The sequence below is a fragment of the Cyrtonyx montezumae genome, unplaced genomic scaffold (assembly GCF_038088225.1).
Source record: "Cyrtonyx montezumae isolate F1298 unplaced genomic scaffold, pur_monq_1.0 scaffold_16, whole genome shotgun sequence".
In the NCBI taxonomy this organism is placed as follows: domain Eukaryota; kingdom Metazoa; phylum Chordata; class Aves; order Galliformes; family Odontophoridae; genus Cyrtonyx; species Cyrtonyx montezumae.
The window spans coordinates 12761841-12777489 of record NW_027071892.1 but is presented as its reverse complement, the minus strand read 5'-3'; the positions used below and the strand labels follow the sequence as shown (position 1 = coordinate 12777489).

Below are 15649 nucleotides of genomic sequence, written 5' to 3'. Positions count from 1 at the left end.
GTATGACAACAAGCAATGCTGCAACCAGCCACGCTGAGATGGTGCAACTCCAGAGAGTTCTGGGCAGGCAATGACAGCGAGTGATGGACGTGGGGAGCCTTAAAAATGATTGCAAGGACAGCCCTGAGCTTCTGCATTTGTTTTCTGTTGGTTAGTGGTTTTGCTTAATTTGCCTATAACTAGGCTGCGTGATTTCTATGCAAGTCTAATTAGGCAGTTAATTGATGCTGGTGCCCTTTAGCATCTGGCATTTAAGATTAAGTAAATAATAGAGAAAAGCGCACGCAGCACCCAACAATAATTAAGCACAGAAAGGGTCTGCTCCTCTACCTTCCTTGTTTTAATCTTATGCATAAGTCCCTGAGGACAACTGTCTTCAACAGACAAAAATACCCTTGCACCATATGATGCTTGACAAGTGTCTCTTCTCTTAGAAATGGTGGATTGTGGGCGTCTCTTTGATCTTAACCAGTTAGTCTTATTTACACCGTGCACTCCATGGAAGGAAGAGCTTCACTGTCCCCATTCGTGTGGAGTACATTAACTGGACCTTCACGGGGGTAAACTTGAGAATCCAGAGAGAGCTGGGATCATGCATCAGAGGTTTCTGTCCAAATGTCATGCAACTGCTCCTTCCTGATGACCCGTGTGTTAATCACTTATTTCCTCCCCCTCTGCCTGCAGCTCATGGGGACACTTCCTTGTCAGTGTTTTACAAGACTGGGTTACAGCGAGCACAACAAGGCTGCATGAGAAAAGCCCTCTAGACAGAGCTCCTGACTCTACCTGCAGAGCGCTGCACAGACTGTTCTCAGTCCCACCATAAGCAGCAGTCCAGCTTCCTCAGAAGGCTACGGATTAAGGGCTGGACTCGAGCTACAGGACCTAACCAAGACTTGCACAAAGAAGCTAAGAAGCTCTGCAACAGCTGATGCAGACAAGCTCTGCTGCTGCCACCCCAAGTGCACTGTGGGGCACACAGATCACTCCCTGCCTCCTGCTCCAGCAGCTAACAGCAGTCAGACTGCCTCTCTAACACAGCCCTGACTTAAACAGAAGTATGAGAGGGTTTCACTCTTCCAGAGCTGCCTAGCAGAAGGAATCACTGCACAGATTACCAACGCAGTATCTTTAGACTCTGCAAGCAAGAAAAGGCAGCGTGGAGGCTTATGCCCACCTCCCATGGGTGCTGCGAGTTTTCATTAGCACCTCTAGCATACTCGGAGACCTTTGGACAGAGGGTGCTACAGAAGTGGAAAATATTATCATCATTACGCCTGCTACCACAAGTGCTGGAATTCAAGCCAGAGACTTCACAGCAGATGGCGGAGCTGCTAGCACGGCTGGCTGCAGCTATAATTTCTCTCATCACAGACTCTCCTCGTTGGAATGGGCTTCACCTCTTGATTTCTGAAGAGCAAAACAGAAGCTGCGCTGACAAGTCTGCATTTGTACTGGTCAGCATTGCTTGACACATTTAAACCAGCCAGCGCTCCGATCGCTAGGAAAGTAAATCATCCAAGGGACTTTCTAATTAAAAAAGAGCTTGGCTTTCACTGCAGTGCTCCTCCAGCCTGTCACAGCCAGCCCTCCCCTGAATTCTGATCGTTAGAGGGAAACAACAAAGAATTAGTCAGCTTTTGTTAAGTGTCAAACATTCCCACTCTAAACCATGCACAAAACAAGGAGAGACATTTTATAGCTCTCAGAGCAACTTTATACCTTTCTAAACACTATTTCTGTACCTCTGGCTAATTGCTCATTTGGCCTGATTTGATGGAGCTGCCTGGCTCGCGTTGCCTTTGTCAGAGGAGAACAGCAGTGTTTAACACACTGCAATAAGCGGGATATGAGCAGTGCTAATTTTTATCTTTATTTATTCCTGCCTGCAGGGTGAGCAGCCTGGGACTCAGAGCTACCTGAGATGTCACTAGATGCCATCCATTTTGAATCTGCTCCCAGGCCCTGCAAAAGCATTCTCTCTGTTTGGCTTAGGACATCACCTTGAAGAAAACCACTTCCCATCCGTGGGAGCACCTTGCTTCCAACATGTAAACCTTCCCAGGGACTCCAGCACAGGGTAATATTCCCCTTCTCTGATGTTTTATTTTGCTTTTTTTTTTTTCCTCCCAAGTTGTAAAATATGAAGGATCCTACAGCAGAAAGAAGTGCTTTGAAGAGTAATTTCCACTACCCCTTGTGACACCATGGGAGTCCAAATACATTCTGCAGGGAGCTTACAAATGCACTGGCACACTTCCATTTACTGAGGACAGCACAGGCACATTATTATGGAAACAACCTGGCCAGGAATTATTTCAAATTAAGGCTGCTTATAAAAACACCTTCAGCACACGCCTGTTGGGCAGATGGAACCTCACCAGTTCTAACTTAACGTTTCTTTTAACCACTTTTGCCTAACAAGACAAAGCTGCCCTAAGTTGTGCCTAATTCCAGTGAAGCCGTGGCAGTATGGCCGTGTGAAAGGGGAATCACGCAGCCGTCATTATCAGCCTATTCAGAAAGCTCTTGCTGGATCCTTCAGATCTGCACACTGCCTTTGATGCCACTAGCAGTGAGTTTTGATGACACATCCACAGTCTCTAGTGAAGGAGGATGCTGCTGCCTCTGGCCCTTCCTTGCAGAAGTCTCTGTTCTATTTAAGTTAAATACTTCTGTTGTGCATCTGTAGCGGTATCTGATCATCGCAGACGATAACTTCAGAGCTACCTAGCTACCCAATAATCCACCGTGCTACAGTACTCCAACAGGATGCATCAGGACTCTTATTCAACGAAGACAGAGACCTACTTAGCCAGCCAGCAAGGGAAAAGGCAAGCCAGAGTCAGGCTCCAACCAGCTTCCCATCCATCTGACTTGCATCCACCCAGCTAAACTCTCATACATAAGAATGAATATGCCTTTCTCTAATGGAAGCTGGATTGATTTACTGCTCAAGTCACATCACCTGGCACCGCAACAGGGAGAGATGTGGAAACACTGAAATAATGAGTGAAGACTACATCAGCTGCTAGGCCTACATAAACCATACTGGGTAGCTTTAGTTTAGTCTAAATAATGGATTGCTGCCAGATGCTAAGAAATCCCTGGTGAACAGGCACGACCTCCCCCTGAGATTTAAGTCTTGCTATGATTTAAGCCTTGCTATGATTTAAGCCCATGCCCCCTGCTACCTTGGCACAAAACCATGCCAAAGCCATGCAGAATGCCATCTACTTACTAAGCTGTGCTCAGGTCTCTGCACTGCAGAATCCCAAAGGGGCTGCATGGCTTTGGCTTTTTTCCCCAAATGAATGAAGAGGAACTGAAGCCTTTTTGTTTTGGATCCTGTGTGTGATGCAGCAAGGAGCAGCCACAGCTGTTAACAACAGAGATTTGAGCTAAAGCATGTGACCTTGTTAAAGAGTCCCCAGGAGTTGGGGGTGATGCTTTAGATCCAGTTTCCCTTCTAGCTCATCCTCCAGTCACCTCTGTTGGCAACTACTGGGAATGTGCCCGTCATCAGTGACCCAGGTAAGTACGTGTGAATACCCCAAGAGAGGAGGGAGCTTCCTTCCCTATCTACACTGTTATGCTGCACCATATTTAAAGGACTAACATTATCATATCAGAGTACCAACATCAGTGCCACAATTAAGGTGGCAAACTAATCACAAACGTCTGCTTTTATACCCTGATTCCACTCCAAATTGTTCTCCATTCCACGTAAACCCACCATGGATTAACATTTCCCCAAGTTGCCCACGGCACAGAACGTGTTTGATTAGAGGAGCCAGATCAAAACTCTGCTTGACCATTTTCCAGCACGTCACCATTTTTCTTCTCCTCTTCAGGAGGAGAAGCACATCCATTAGTTAACCTTTTCAAACACTTTCTTTTTGTGGTCGAATTCAAAGAGGATTATGGAGAGAAAGCATCATCCTACTCGGCATGTGAATAGCTTTTTGTGAGCGCAGGGAACAAGCATTCATATATCAGCACATCAGCACGCGTAGATAAGGGTAGCTGTATATGTGTGTGCTTATCTGAATGTGAGATCAGGACTGTGAAACCAGCATCAACACCAAGGACAGAATCCATATATCGATGTGATCTGTAGTGGTACCAGTACACTCGTGCAAATCTGCAATTAAATAACACTTATTCCTTAAAAAGGAAACAAGAAGTTAAGGATGTAATTCAAGGTCTGTTGAGATCAATGGGATTTTTTTCAGTTGCATTTGAACATAGCACTCTCCCTCCCATCACACCTACTGGGATATTAAAAAATAAATCACCTGGAGTTGGTTTCTGCTATTTTTAAGCAGACCAGGCCTCAGGCTCTGAGCCTGTTTCCAACACAGCAAATTCAAAGCTCTCCTTTCTTCAACAGCCAACGTTTCACGTATCTTAAGGCATATTCATACCAGATGAAGTCATTGAAAATATTACATATACATGTGGGTGACAAATGAACTGATGCAGAAAATATAACTTTGAATCTCCTGACTTTTATGCAATTAGAGTATCAACTTAATTGTTGGATCTTTGTAGCTTCTCTCATTTTAATAAGCAAATCATTCTCTATTACTCTATAGCTCAAAGAATGTGTTACTTGGCTTACTTGATTAGGCTGAGAATTGCTGGTCCTGCTGTCACTATGTTTACACTTTGGTGACAAGTTTGCACATCAAATTCACATAATGCAATGTCATCAACTTACTCATCAAATACGAACTTCTTAAATACAGCCATTGCTCTAGAATATTGAAATAGCCTCATTTTTACTTCATTTGCAGCCACTAAATAATCAGGGAAAGTGAAAACAAAAAAAAAATAATCAAGAACATGACTGAAGAACAGCACTGCCTGGGGAAAATGGCTTCCCACAGTGACACGAGCAGGTAATTCAGATCATATATTCAACTCCTCTCCAGTGCCCAAATGTTAGCTGCACATGATGCCCCTTTAAAGCATGGAACAAGTAGAGAGGCTTTATTTCCCAGCCTACACATCCACCCCACCTCATCTGGGATTTGGTTTTAAGGAGCCCCTGCTTATCCTGCAAAGACAGCCAGATTTCAGCTCCCAGCCAAGTATATCTAACTGGAAATTAGAATGAGGACTCCAGAGGGAAGAAAAAAAAACAACACAACAACAAGCTAATTCAGAACTTTTTTTTCCCCATTACGAATCTGCCATAACAAGATTACCACCATCTCGGACAGTACTGCGAGAACACATACAAATATGTTCAGTATTTTCCCTTTCCCATCAGCTTTCCCAAACCCAGCACACATCCCCATCCAAGGGCACATTCACCTTGCCAGCACAAACCTTTTCAGGTCGCTCCTCAACACTCATTACAAAGTCTCTCAGCCAGATTTCCAATACACTCTACTGCTCACAAAGGCATTGAGCTTTAATTTCCAGGAGAAACAATACACTGCCAAGATGCAAAGATCTGAGCTCTCTGCCCCTGGAGCGCTCCGGCAGGCTGGTTTTTCTAAAGTCAGGGAAATCGTGTCGGCCTGAATTTGAGACATCAGCACAAGCCTTTCTTCTCAATCTTGCTGATGAATGAAAGAGCATTTTCAATTGTGTACATCCAAAGGCCTTATGGCACATCATTCCTAATCAAAAGTTGCTCTGTGATGCAAAGTGCTTCAAGAGGCAGCTCATATCAAAACCACAGCATTCAAAGGGCAGCTGCAGATAATACTGCATATTTCCTCCCTCTTGGGAGAACTGCTGGACTAGAAACATGGAGCAGGAGCATCCTGGCTCTCACCTGCTGCGCTGTGTAAGGACAGCCTGACTCCAGCAGCCATGCAGGAAAACTCAAGCACCAAACTTCACCCAGACCCACAGGCTGAACTACCTGTTGCCACATCTCTGGAGGACACTGTCAGCATAGCAGTATATGCAAGAACTAAGGCCAGGAAGGGTGTTAAATGCAATGGGACAGCATCCACGTGAGACAAATTTAATGGTGCTTTTATAGTGATTAGTGAAGAGGGAAGGGGTTAAAAACACAGGAGGGAAAGGTCATTATGCTGCTCACTGATTTTTTCCTCCTTGCCAAGGCTACAACAGCTACATGGGGATATGAACGGACATGCTTGGCAGCAGGAACAATTCATCCTTGCTGCTGCCTTGCGGTTCACTCAGCCACTGGAGGACAGGGAACCCAAACTTGAAGTCACTAGGCTTAAAAGTATTGGTTTCATTGCTGATTCTCCTCAAAAGCCACATATGGGAAGGCCAGGAAGAACATTGCCTGTTAGGCCCAGGATTCTCCAAGCATGCCCACACACACTCTCTAGGCAAGCACAGCCCCACAAGAACCTTCTAGCCCTGCCTCCTACCTATTTATAACTAGACATTAGCTGTCTCTACCTCCTCTCTCTGCCTCAGCAAAGGTGACCTATTCTTCTACAGATTTAACAGCGTGACTTCACTGCACTGGTATTTGAATTAAAGAAATGCATTCACTGAGGAAGCAAGCAGCCCTCTCCCCAGCAGCATTTCCTTGCAGTGCCACTCATGTCCACTACCACCAAATTCAGGGCTGGATCTGTCCAGAGACACATCCTTCAGAAGCCTCTCCCCTCATGTTGCCGAAGAAATCCTGGTAGATATTCTCACAGTTCACTGAGAAGAGTTCAGTGGTCCTCTCATCACATATACTTGGTTGTTTTCCATCTTCTCCTCCCTTCCAACTTGCATTACCATTTCTTTTTCAGTAAAGCAGGTTTTTTTTTCCCCTCTGGAGCAAGGGGTCTGGTTCTTAGAGATACTTTTAATCAGCTTCTACATAGTGCCTAGCAAGAGGGTAGGAGATGCTTTAAAATAAAAATGGCTCATAAGGAATAGTGAAAGTCCACAAGTTGCCTCTTACAAGAGCAGAGAACATGAGGCCTCACGAACTCCCCACTGTACAGAAAACAGAGGCGAGGAAGAAAACTGGCTCGCACACTCAGCAGCTGCACCAGAACAAGTTACAGGACCTCTGGTTGCTGCACAGGCTCTCAGCACACTGCCACCAGCAGAGCACACTGCTTCCAATGCATCCAGAGCTGCACAACTTCCTATGTGTTCTCTCTAAAAAGCTGGGAATCTATCTGGATGATAAATGCTTTATATGATAAAAGCTTTTTTTTTTTTTTTAATACCTGAGAACATTTCTTTTAGTCCCCTTGAGATACTCTGCTCTCATTCAAGCCAGGGAAGCTGGCTCTTTACAGGCCCCTGTGCTGACTTGAGCAGCGTGCAGCCTTTGCCATCCATGGCTGAATGAGGACAGGGAGACTTCACGGTATCTGCCCCGTGTGGGTGGGCTGCCCAAACCCACTGACAAAGTTGTAGTGTGAAAGGGTTTTAGAGGCTCTGCCCACCCCAACTATGACAACGCCTTCAATAATGAAGCACAGGAGGGCTCAGCTTGGTTATAGCCTTTTAGGAACACAGGTTTACTTAGCACCCCCACCCTCATCATCTGTACTGCCAGGCTGGGACAAAGGAACGTGAATGATACAGAAGGAAATCTAAGTAAGATCTATTTAAACAACCAGCTTATTCCCAGTTTTAATATACTACTCGGGTCCCAGACCGGTCTAAATGTCTCGCAGAAGAGAAACTAGCCCCATAAATGCAATAATGATAATAACCAGCTATGAGGTGAGGGGAATTACCCCCAAGAGGCACAGCTGCTCAGCACGAGGTCAGCAGAGGAGGTGGGCAGGCTCCGAGCAGCTCCCAAGGTCTGCTGCTAATAACATTTGTCTTGTGTGCTTTGTGCATTAAAGCCATGCAGCATTTGTGGTGTAGACAGCAGTAGGAAATGACTTCTCTCCCCAACGAGATCATGGACTGAAAGGACAGAACTTCATCAGCACGCAGCAAAAACACTGGAGGCAAAGACTAGCTCTTTATGAGCTTCAGAGGAGACTGGGATACACAGAAAGCAATTACTTCTGCTGAAATACAAGCAAAGCACAAAGGCTAACATCCTGCTCTTGCGAGAAGTTCCTTAACATTTGAAGACAGCAAACGCCCCGGACCTTCACTTCATGTCTCTTTACAAGGAAGGCAATTCCTTCAGTAAAAAGCTGGAGGGGACTTGACCTGCTACAATTGCAGAGACAAATGCCACCTAATGAACTCCTTCTGAGCTAAGAAGAGGCATTTCAGAGGTCTTCTGGGTCTGAACAAGGGCTGCCGTGCAGCTGCCTTGCTGGACCTATGAGATACTGAGAGCTATCAGTGCAAAATGAACACAGGCACTGCATTCACTCACCACCCATTAAGAAGAACCCCTTGTCAGGAGATCTCAGTTCTCGTTCTCAGATGCAGACCTCACAAAGCACGGATGTCCTACAGGCAGATGGTAGGAAGCACCAAAGCTCCCAAGCACCATCAGCTCAGCCAACTGTGGACAGAGAATGGCAATTTCTCGATTCCATCTGCTCCTTTTTGTCACCTTCTGTACTCAGAAACACATTCATCAGAAGCATAAGCACGCTGGGACAGTGACAAATTTTACCATCTCTGGCATGTCACTTTAGCAGGATTAGATTATTTTAGCATTAATTCATTACCCAATTTAATTTCAATTAGTAACATTTTTACAAGGTGCTGACATGGCTGTGATGCTGGAGACAGCCATTGCTGAGCATGCAACATAGCATCTCTATTCAGGTCAAACATCAGCTTTGCACTGAGATTCCCCTGTACCCATCAAGGAGCCCTCCTCCCTACTTTACCAGCAGTAGAAGAACACAGAAGCTGTTGAGACTGATGAATAGCTTTCATTTTTGGTGGAATTATGGTTTGAGGAAAATAGTTCACTTCCAAAACTCTCCACAGATAAACGAAATCAGGGTTGACTTCCCCATCTTATCTTCCTTTCTGTCAGGGGTGTCAGCCTGTCTCCCGACAGAAAGGACATTAAAAGCACTTTTCCTCTTATGGAGAGAGGCTGGGTGAAAGAAGGGAGTGCACCACTGTACCTATGGGATAGCAATAAATCACAAAAGCTAGTGGAAAATTTGCATTACTGCATTTTTCAGTCAGGAACAGGCTATTCACTCCTACCTTCAAGCATGTCACCTTTGAGATAAGATCACAAATGGAAATAATCAGCACTATTCTACCAGTGCTCCACTCCAAGAGACAAGCCATCGCTTCCATCAGCTCCCCACTACTGCCACCTATTTGCTTGCAGACCAAACTCCATCTCCAGCAATACCAGAAAAATCCACCACCAAGAGGCCCACCAGGACCAAATGAGACCAAAAAAAAGGAACATCTAAACAGAACTGCCCTGGAGGAAAGCAGAAAATAAAGATGTGGATTGAGAGGGAGAAAAAAAAAAAGCAGAAGATGCAGTCTGAAATACAGACAAGTAGATAGAAAAAAACCCACGAAGAGTACAGGAAAGAAATGTAGTACTGGAACAGATTCCAGATCTGGGCAGTGATTCTCTGCATCACCTTCCTAAAGCTGTTGCAATCTGCATCCCTGTTTGAGGCAGGAGGACCGAGAGAAACACTCCCAGATGGCAGCCTGACCTTGGTGCACACTGCTGTTACACAACCCAGACCCACGGAGGCACTGGGAGAGAAACAAAACACCCATAAAGTTACAACCCATTCCCTTAATGGGGCTGCCACAGATCTGCCCCATTAATGCTGCACAAGCCCACGTGCCATTTTTATACTTTGAAGAAGGACAGCAAGTTGTTATAGCTCACATTGTCCAAACCTCTTCTTTGCAATAGCACTGGTGCCCATTTTAATAGAGACTATTACTGCATAAATGAGAAAAGGACCACTGAACTGCGTGGCGAGTTGCCAGCTTGTGCTGCAGCCTCCAGTGGTTATGCTCAGAAAGATTTAAAGTCCAGCATAACCTTGATTTTTAATAGAGTCACATTTAATGAGCTTTAACGTCCACAGTAATAATTTCCTTATTACCTATCCAGGAGTTGGAACCACGATCAGAAAAAAACGTGCTGCACTCCGGTCCAATGAATGAATTTAATAATGGCCAATACATTATTATCAAAACCATCAACATCACAGTCCTTAATGCCTTTTTTGGTTGGTGTAATTATAATCCTTTGTACCTGAAGTGCAATTGTTGCAGTTCACATAAGTGTGCTGAACAGAAAACCTGACTGGCTGCAGGCCACCCCAATTCCTCACCTGTGCCAACGAGCTGCTCAGGGTGTGCAGCACAACAGGATGATAAAATCTTACATTTGCCTCTAACTGCCAAGAGGCAAAAATGCAAACTTACAGATGACCTTTGCTGTCTTCCTGCTTTTATCCATACTCTTCCTACTCTGAGAAGTTCAGCCCTTGGTCTCCCCCTCCATCCCATGCAGCACTGAGGGGGTCTCAATCAGAGATTCAGAGGTAGATTTGCCACTTGCATGCACCAATCCAGATGAATACACAGGTATACAAGTACTGCAGTTGACAAAACTGGGTGCAAGAAAAAAAAAAAGATTTATCCTCCTTTTGTACAGAAACAATTCCCCAAACCTCCTTGAAAACTGCTCCCTTGTTATGCACAATGAAGCTCACTCCCAAAGGCAGCCAACTGCACAATGACAAACAGAGCAGAGGAGCTTCTGCCACAAGCTCCTGCTTTCACACCTTGAAAATACACTGAAACAGAAGGCACATGGCAGCTCTCCATTGCTGCCATTCCTGTGGGCAGAGCTGTTGAGATCCTAAGACAACAGTAAAAGCTTCATCTTGCATTTCTTTTTCCAAGGAAGACAATGTAAGCTTTCTAGCCATAAGGATCCACGCTGTTATTAAACCAGCCCTGGAAAAGCTGTCACATCCACAGTGCAATCGCTGCACGAGCTAAGCAGGACAGAATCAAGGCAGAAATAGATGCAGCTTGCATGGTGTGCTCGAGGAGCTCTGCCCTGCCCCAGCAAGGCGGCCAAAGCTGGCATTCCAACTGTAAGGCAGCTCAGATATGAAGTGATGACTTATAATCACAGTGCAACAACATCCTCAGCATCTCTTGCGCATCCTCATTCACACACATGGGGTCTTTTAACATCAGACTGAACTGTTGAATGCTTCCTGCACAGGAACAGAGGGTTTAGGATGGTTTGTAGCAATGACAGTGATGAACACAAGTGCATTAAAAAAAACCACAACAATTGAGATCCTTCTATATAACCAGATCTCAAAGACAGTCATCCACAGGGCTCCTCCATCCTTCACTTACAGCTTTTTTTTTCCCCCATTTTTTTCTTCACGAAACACTTCCATAAGCACTCAGAGGCACTTGGAGAATGCAGAGGGCCCTCCTGTGACTGTGATAAATGATGGCAAGAGACTGTCACCTAAGTATTTCTGACCCTGCTAGGCTCTGCAACTGATGCTCTTCCTCAGCTGAACTGGAGTCAGAATGACATAGCACAGGACTGGGGTAACAGGAAAAAAAAAAAGCACCATATATAGGAAAAGCTGGAAACACACTGACACCCAGGGAGCTGTTTGTTTTCCTGTCAGAATCAAAGGCAAAAGAGAAACAGCTTTAAAAATGAATCCCTTATGAGCTAAAGACAAACCTGGTAACATCCCAGCACAGAAACGCCTCGTGAACAGCTAAAAGCAACTGCATGAAAGGCAGCAGAATAATTATGAATAACAAATCACAGAAGGGATACGTGAGCAACACACTCCCCGAGAAGAAATGGTCTAATTACTGCAGATGATACCCCAGAGGCTCATTCATCAGCTGCAGAGACACAGAGCTGACCTCACCTCTGCAGTCCCTGCCCCCGACCGTCACTCTCCGCTCAGGGCTTCGGGGCAGTGCCAGCTGTGGGCTCTGCAGCATCAGCTGTGCCAGGCACAGTGACAGGCAAGGGCACTGGGCAGCCACATCCACTGTAATTTAAACACCAGTGGAATTTCAAATAGGAATTGTAATGTAAACAGTATCCCTGAGAAATGCTCACATCCCACCGGGATCTCAGACTGGAAGCTCCTACAGGCAAAGATGGCCTTCGTTAAACGTTAGGAAGTGTTTAATGCCTATGCATCTGTTGGAACACCCACAAACCACAGGGACAAACTGTCATTATTCCTCTAGCACATCATCAGCTCTTCATTCTATAAACCACCTCATCTACACTTCTCGCCATCATATTTCTAAGGCTGTAAACTACCATGTTTCACTATGAGACTCTGAAATAAACACATTCTTAGCAGTAATAAAGTACTTTTGCTTCAGCAAAGACAGACAAGCTGCTTGCAGGAAATTTCTGTGCCGTAGCAGTGAGAGATGCTTTGTCCTGAGGATTTTCTTTCAGTCAGGGCTCTGCTGCTTTGTGGGTCTCAGGTCTCTGACACACATGGCCCAAGAGGAAAGCTCTGCCCTCTTCACTACATCCAAGGGAGCACTCTGACCTCTGGACACTGCCCAGGTACATACTTGCTGGAGCACGTCAGGTCAGCTCCTCACAGCTCTCTCTTACATTTCTCTAACAAAATGTATGCTTTGCCCTCAAAACGTGAGAGAATTGCAGCAGTGAGGTCTCCTGGGCTCTGCAGCACAGCTCAGCACAGCTCAGCCACCTCACAGTCCTGTAGGTGATGGGTCACATATTTTTTTTTATATCCTTACCTTGATTTACAGAGTCTGAGAGCACGTCTGGAGGTGTTGACTTTGTGGTTACTGTACTAAAAAGGCTCACACATGCTTGTGAAGGGAAGAAAGACTGTATTGGAGGAGTGCCACAGATTCTGTGAAATGTATTTAGCTCAGTGAAAGATGTACTCTATTTTCATGGAGTATCGAATGCAACTGTGATTAATGGGGCACACATACACTGATAAACAATATTAATTTGTTTTAAGCCAGGTCTGAAAAGATTTCAGCCACTTGCTTCCCTGCAGCTATGAAAGTTATTTCCTGCTGTTTGTACTACCTCAAGGGCTAAAACAGCTCTGAAAGGAAGGAAGCATTTCCTTTTACTCCATTGGCAGCACCAGCATGGGAAAGATGCTGTACTGGTATTTCACTTCTCATCAGCAAACAATATGCATTATTACTGCTTACCATTACCACCTGCCCTTTGTACCAATCTGCCATTGGATTGCTAGCACCCCCCTCCTTTTCTTCACTTTCCTCACAACCACCCCAGCAAGCACACAGCCTGCCACATCTCCATCTGCTTCTGCAGTCAGTTCCTTTGGCAATAGGGACGAATAAGAACATCTTGATGCCTAGAAGCCAGCAGCCTACCTGCAACTTCCTGCGGTGACTGAAAGCTCCCAACTCCTTCCAGATTCCCATGGATGGAGCCGCCGGCTTCGAGCACCCTCACCAGCTCCCTCAGCCTCTCACACTCCTCCTGCAGCTGCTGCTGCTCCTCCTTGCGCTGCTGCTTGGCCAGGCTTGCTGGGTTCATACTGAAATGAAGCACTTTGGTTTTGCTGGGGTCATAGTCACCCTGCGTGCCAGAAACAACAGAAGTAAAATGAGTAACAGATCCCAACCCCAAGACCACCCTACTGCACCACTCTTTGTGTGAGGATTACAGCATAAAGTGTGACACTTATGGAGCGTCACATTATTATGTGTTATCCCAACAGCTCAGACCAGCTGAACCAGGACTGCCTCTCTTCCTCCCTCTATTCCTGGAAGAACAAAAAAAACCCCACAACCTTCAAGAGAGCTTGCTCCTTGGCTGACACCTCCATCGTTAAATTTAACTCCAGAAATGAAGTTTTATGGCTGTATTTTAAATCTCTTGATGGAAGGAGAATATAATGAACATGCAAATGCATACTTAAACTGGAGCAGGACATCCAGAGCCAGCCTAATTTATTACCAGGACGAGCCAGCAACATCCATATGACCGCAGCGGAAGAGTCGTTAGCAAGTTGTATCAGCTCACCCCCCCCAAGCAAATCAAAAGAGATTTCATTTTACAATTCTTTCCTCAGAGGTTAGTTGTATTTATAGCAGTTTAAACAGTCAAGTTCTAAGACAGCAGATTAATATTTCCTCAAAGTGAGAAGAAAACACTGATTTTACATTTGTGATTTCAGAGAGACAATTTTCACAGAAACTATGGGAAGCCTCACAACCATAAAAGTAGTAAAGCGTATGCTAATCTTGGCTTCCCCAGCACTCTGAAATCCTATTGCACTGCCTGTATAAAAAGGCATTTTATATGGTAATATATTTCCTTCAATTAAATCTCAGGACCTGAAGTGATTTTGTAAACATTAATTAACCATCAAGAGCAGCATGAGGCAGGTATTATCCCAATTCCATCACTTAATTTTCATAAATAATGTGCTAGAAGCATCCGTGTTAGGTTTTTTTTTTTTTTTATTTTGAGGGGGGCAAACCAAAGCAGAGACCGAACAACTTTACCCTAAATGTTGCTGGCAGACCCCACACCACTCTACTTACAAATGTCTTTTGCAGCTATTTATAACACCCCATCCACGCACCCAAAAGGGCAGCGTGGCCAGGCTTGTGTGCTCACCAAGAAGAGGAGAGGGTATCTACATGCCCCATGCGAAGAGGGGGTGTGAAGAACCCCCTAACATGAGAGGGCTCAGCAACTTCGGGCTAACTCAGCACAGAGATGGGAAAGCAAGGCAGAGACCCAGGGCACTCCTCCCAGCTGGGTGCTCCCACTGTCACAGCAGTGCTCCCCGTGCCAGCTCACACGCCTGGTGGTGACACTTCTCACACCACCTCAAGCCCTGTGGTGCTCAGGGACATCTGGGGGACAGCACCGACCTGCAGACCCACAGCAATGGGGCTTTGTGACCTCACTTCCATGGAAAGGAAGAGAAAAATGGGCCAGCAGGACCAAGAGAGAATCCAAGCTCCCACCAACAGCTTCAGCCTGAAGATATTTAGATGGGAATTGAAGGAGCGAGGCCCCATGTAGCAGCCCCAAGATATCTAACAGAGGGAGCACAAAGCCTATCAGACCTATTCTCCCCAGCAACACACTGGCATTTACAAAGCAGATCCCACTGCAGGGAGCCTAACTCCTGGTGCTATTTGCCTTTCAGGGCTCTCCCCCCTTGCACTCCTGCAGCATGGCCAGGGTGCTCCTTATCCTCTTGTTTGCCTTTCAAGAGAACAGACTCAAACCCGAAGCTTGTAGTGCTGTTTACACTGGTTGGCAAAATGACAGAGCAGAGGAGCAAGGCTGCACCACAGTGTCAGGCAGAGATCTCTCCTTGGCTCAAACAGGGAGCACCTGCGATCTCACACTGCACCAGCACTGCAGAAGCTCATGCGTAACAGACCAGCAGGATCCAAGAGGGGAGGAAAGCCCTACAAACTCAGACAGTGCTGTTCCCTTCCCCACTGAAGCTGCTTTAACATGTGCAACACCAGTCTCTTGGTTTTGCTGGTTATTTACTCTTAAAATCTCTCTCTGGCCTTCCTACAAAGCGCTGCCAAGAAGCTGCAGTGCTTTGTCTTTCAGTGCTTCTTCAGTCTATTTATCCTCTCCTTTTAAAACATGCACCCTTGGAAAATCATGCTCAGAAACTCAGCTCTAAAGCTCACCCTCATTTTCAGGGCTCTCCAGCCCTCCTGAGCATGTCCATCTGAAGCTACACTGAGGCAGGCA

The 15649-nt window shown here is 45.7% G+C and overlaps 1 protein-coding gene across 3 annotated transcripts in view; it reads right to left on the bottom strand.

Annotated features, from left to right (window-relative positions):
- Positions 1-15649, bottom strand: part of MAD1L1 (mitotic arrest deficient 1 like 1) — a 307407-nt gene that overhangs the window by 98938 nt on the left and 192820 nt on the right. For all 3 annotated transcript variants that reach the window (XM_065732905.1, XM_065732906.1, XM_065732907.1), the window contains exon 16: positions 13285-13492. In XM_065732905.1, coding sequence (XP_065588977.1) covers positions 13285-13492 — 208 coding nt within the window. The remainder of the gene's footprint in view (positions 1-13284; positions 13493-15649) is intronic.